Genomic DNA, 2,062 nt, shown 5'->3' on the forward strand with positions numbered 1-2,062 from the left:
ATGAGTTAATGGGTGCAGCACACCAACATGGCACATGTATACATATGTAACAAACCTGCACGTTGTGCACATGTACCCTAGAACTTAAAGTACAATAATAAAAAAAAAAGGCCGGGCGCGGTGGCTCAAGCCTGTAATCCCAGCACTTTGGGAGGTCGAGATGGGCAGATCACGAGATCAGGAGATCGAGACCATCCTGGCTAACACGGTGAAATCTCGTCTCTAAAAAAAAGAAACTAGCAGGGCGAGGTGGCGGGCGCCTGTAGTTCCAGCTACTTGGGAGGCTGAGGCAGGAGAATAGCGTAAACTCGGGAGGCGGAGCTTGCAGTGAGCTGAGATTCGGCCACTGCACTCCAGTCTGGGTGACAAAGTGAGACTCCATCTCAAAAAAAAAAAAAAGTTTCCATTTATTGAGCAGCTAAGATGTGCTAAGTGTGCTTATTATCTTATTTAACTTCCAGAGCAGAAGTTAACAACAAAAAGGTTCAAAAGAGGTTAAGTGACTTGCCCAGGGATACACTTGAGCTCTAAGCCACTGCACTACATCACCTTTTCAGGACCTAATCCAAGAACCTCTGTTCAACATTTCACAGAGCCATTAGCAGTGGTTGTGAGGTCGGGGGGATCATGGAGGAACTTTCCCTTTCTATGTTACATATTTCTGTGTTTGAATTTATGGAGATTCAGGCTCCAAGGAGTAGAACCAAAGTACAAGGATAGCAAGACAGGGGCTTGGAAGGGTAGAAGGAAAAATTTTTGCCCAGATTAATAGTAATGTGAACAAAGATAGCAGCAAATGTTTCTTCAGCACTTACTACATACTAAATATCATGTATCATCTCATTTAATCTTCATAACAACGCTATTACCAATTTCCTTTCCCAGGCGAGAGACTAGCTCCAAGAAGTTTGGGAATTTGTCCAAAGTCGCACAGCTAGCGGCTGCTAGGGCCAGGGTTTGAGGGAAGGCAGCCTGGCTCCAGAGTCTGTGCCCTAATGAGCTTACCCTGCCAGCCTCCACCCCATCCCACTCCAGGCCTCACCTCCACATCCTCGTCAGCCCTCTGCCGGTTCTGCCGCACCTCCTCCAGCTGCTGCTGGGCCTGCTGCAGGGAGCGGCTCTGCTGTGCCATCTCCTGCTGCAGCTCTTCCTTCTCCTGCTGCGCCCGTTCGATGTAGCGCTCCTGCTCCTCCTTCAGCTGCATCAGCTGCTTCAGCTTCTCTTCCTCCTCTTCCAGCAGTCTGCCGGGCGAGTGTGTACTGTGTGGTCTCTAGTGCCAAGGCACCTTGCAGATGCCCGGCAAGCAGGAAAATTGGGGCGGGTTCCAGGAGGGGTGGTGGGAGAACCTGAAGAAGTTCCTCAGGCCTACCTGGTCTGAGCGAGTCGCACAGATTCCTCATCTCGCCGAGCTTTCACCTCTAGTTGCAGGGCCTCCTGTAACCGCTGCTGCATCTCCTCCAGCTCCTTGATGCGCTGCCGCTGCCGGGCAGCCTCCTCCTCCTTCAGCTCCATCTCAGCCTGCATGGAGGCCCGGGCCTGTGGAGTGGGGAGGTGGTGGACCCAGAGCCAGGTCAAAAGCGGCACGTGGGGGCAGGGGAGGAGGGGGTGGGCATGTTGCCCTTCTTTCCCCAGGACTCTGCTAAGCTGCCTAGGGGTAAGGGTCTGGGGAAGGCCTTCATGTTGGGGTTTCCTGATCTGACCCCTTTCTGAGAGCCTGACTGGAACAGATAATGGTCGGTGAACAGATGCCATGTGGGGGAAACGGGCTCAACGTATTCCCTTTCTAGTACCAACCTTAATCATAATTATATAACATGTAATTAAACAACATTATATAATTAAATAAGATATAAAAATATGATCATCTCCTTCCTAGCACTAGCTTAATAATTATTATAATATATAATAATACGTTATAATCGGCCGGGCGCGGTGGCTCAAGCCTGTAATCCCAGCACTTTGGGAGGCCGAGACGGGCGGATCACGAGGTCAGGAGATCCAGACCATCCTGGCTATCACGGTGAAACCCCGACTCTACTAAAAATACAAAAACTAGCCGGGC

At 50.5% G+C, this 2,062-nt stretch overlaps 1 protein-coding gene across 1 annotated transcript in view; it reads right to left on the reverse strand.

Moving 5' to 3' along the window:
- The window catches only part of DEF6 (differentially expressed in FDCP 6 homolog (mouse)), a 28,552-nt gene that overhangs the window by 3,473 nt on the left and 23,017 nt on the right, over positions 1-2,062 (reverse strand). Inside the window, exons 9-10 of the mRNA XM_011945525.1 lie at positions 1,370-1,536; positions 1,043-1,241 (exon numbers count right to left, since the gene is read on the reverse strand). Coding sequence (XP_011800915.1) covers positions 1,043-1,241; positions 1,370-1,536 — 366 coding nt within the window. The remainder of the gene's footprint in view (positions 1-1,042; positions 1,242-1,369; positions 1,537-2,062) is intronic.

The sequence above is a fragment of the Colobus angolensis genome, unplaced genomic scaffold, assembly GCF_000951035.1.
Source record: "Colobus angolensis palliatus isolate OR3802 unplaced genomic scaffold, Cang.pa_1.0 Scaffold24, whole genome shotgun sequence".
NCBI classification, from domain to species: Eukaryota; Metazoa; Chordata; class Mammalia; order Primates; family Cercopithecidae; genus Colobus; species Colobus angolensis.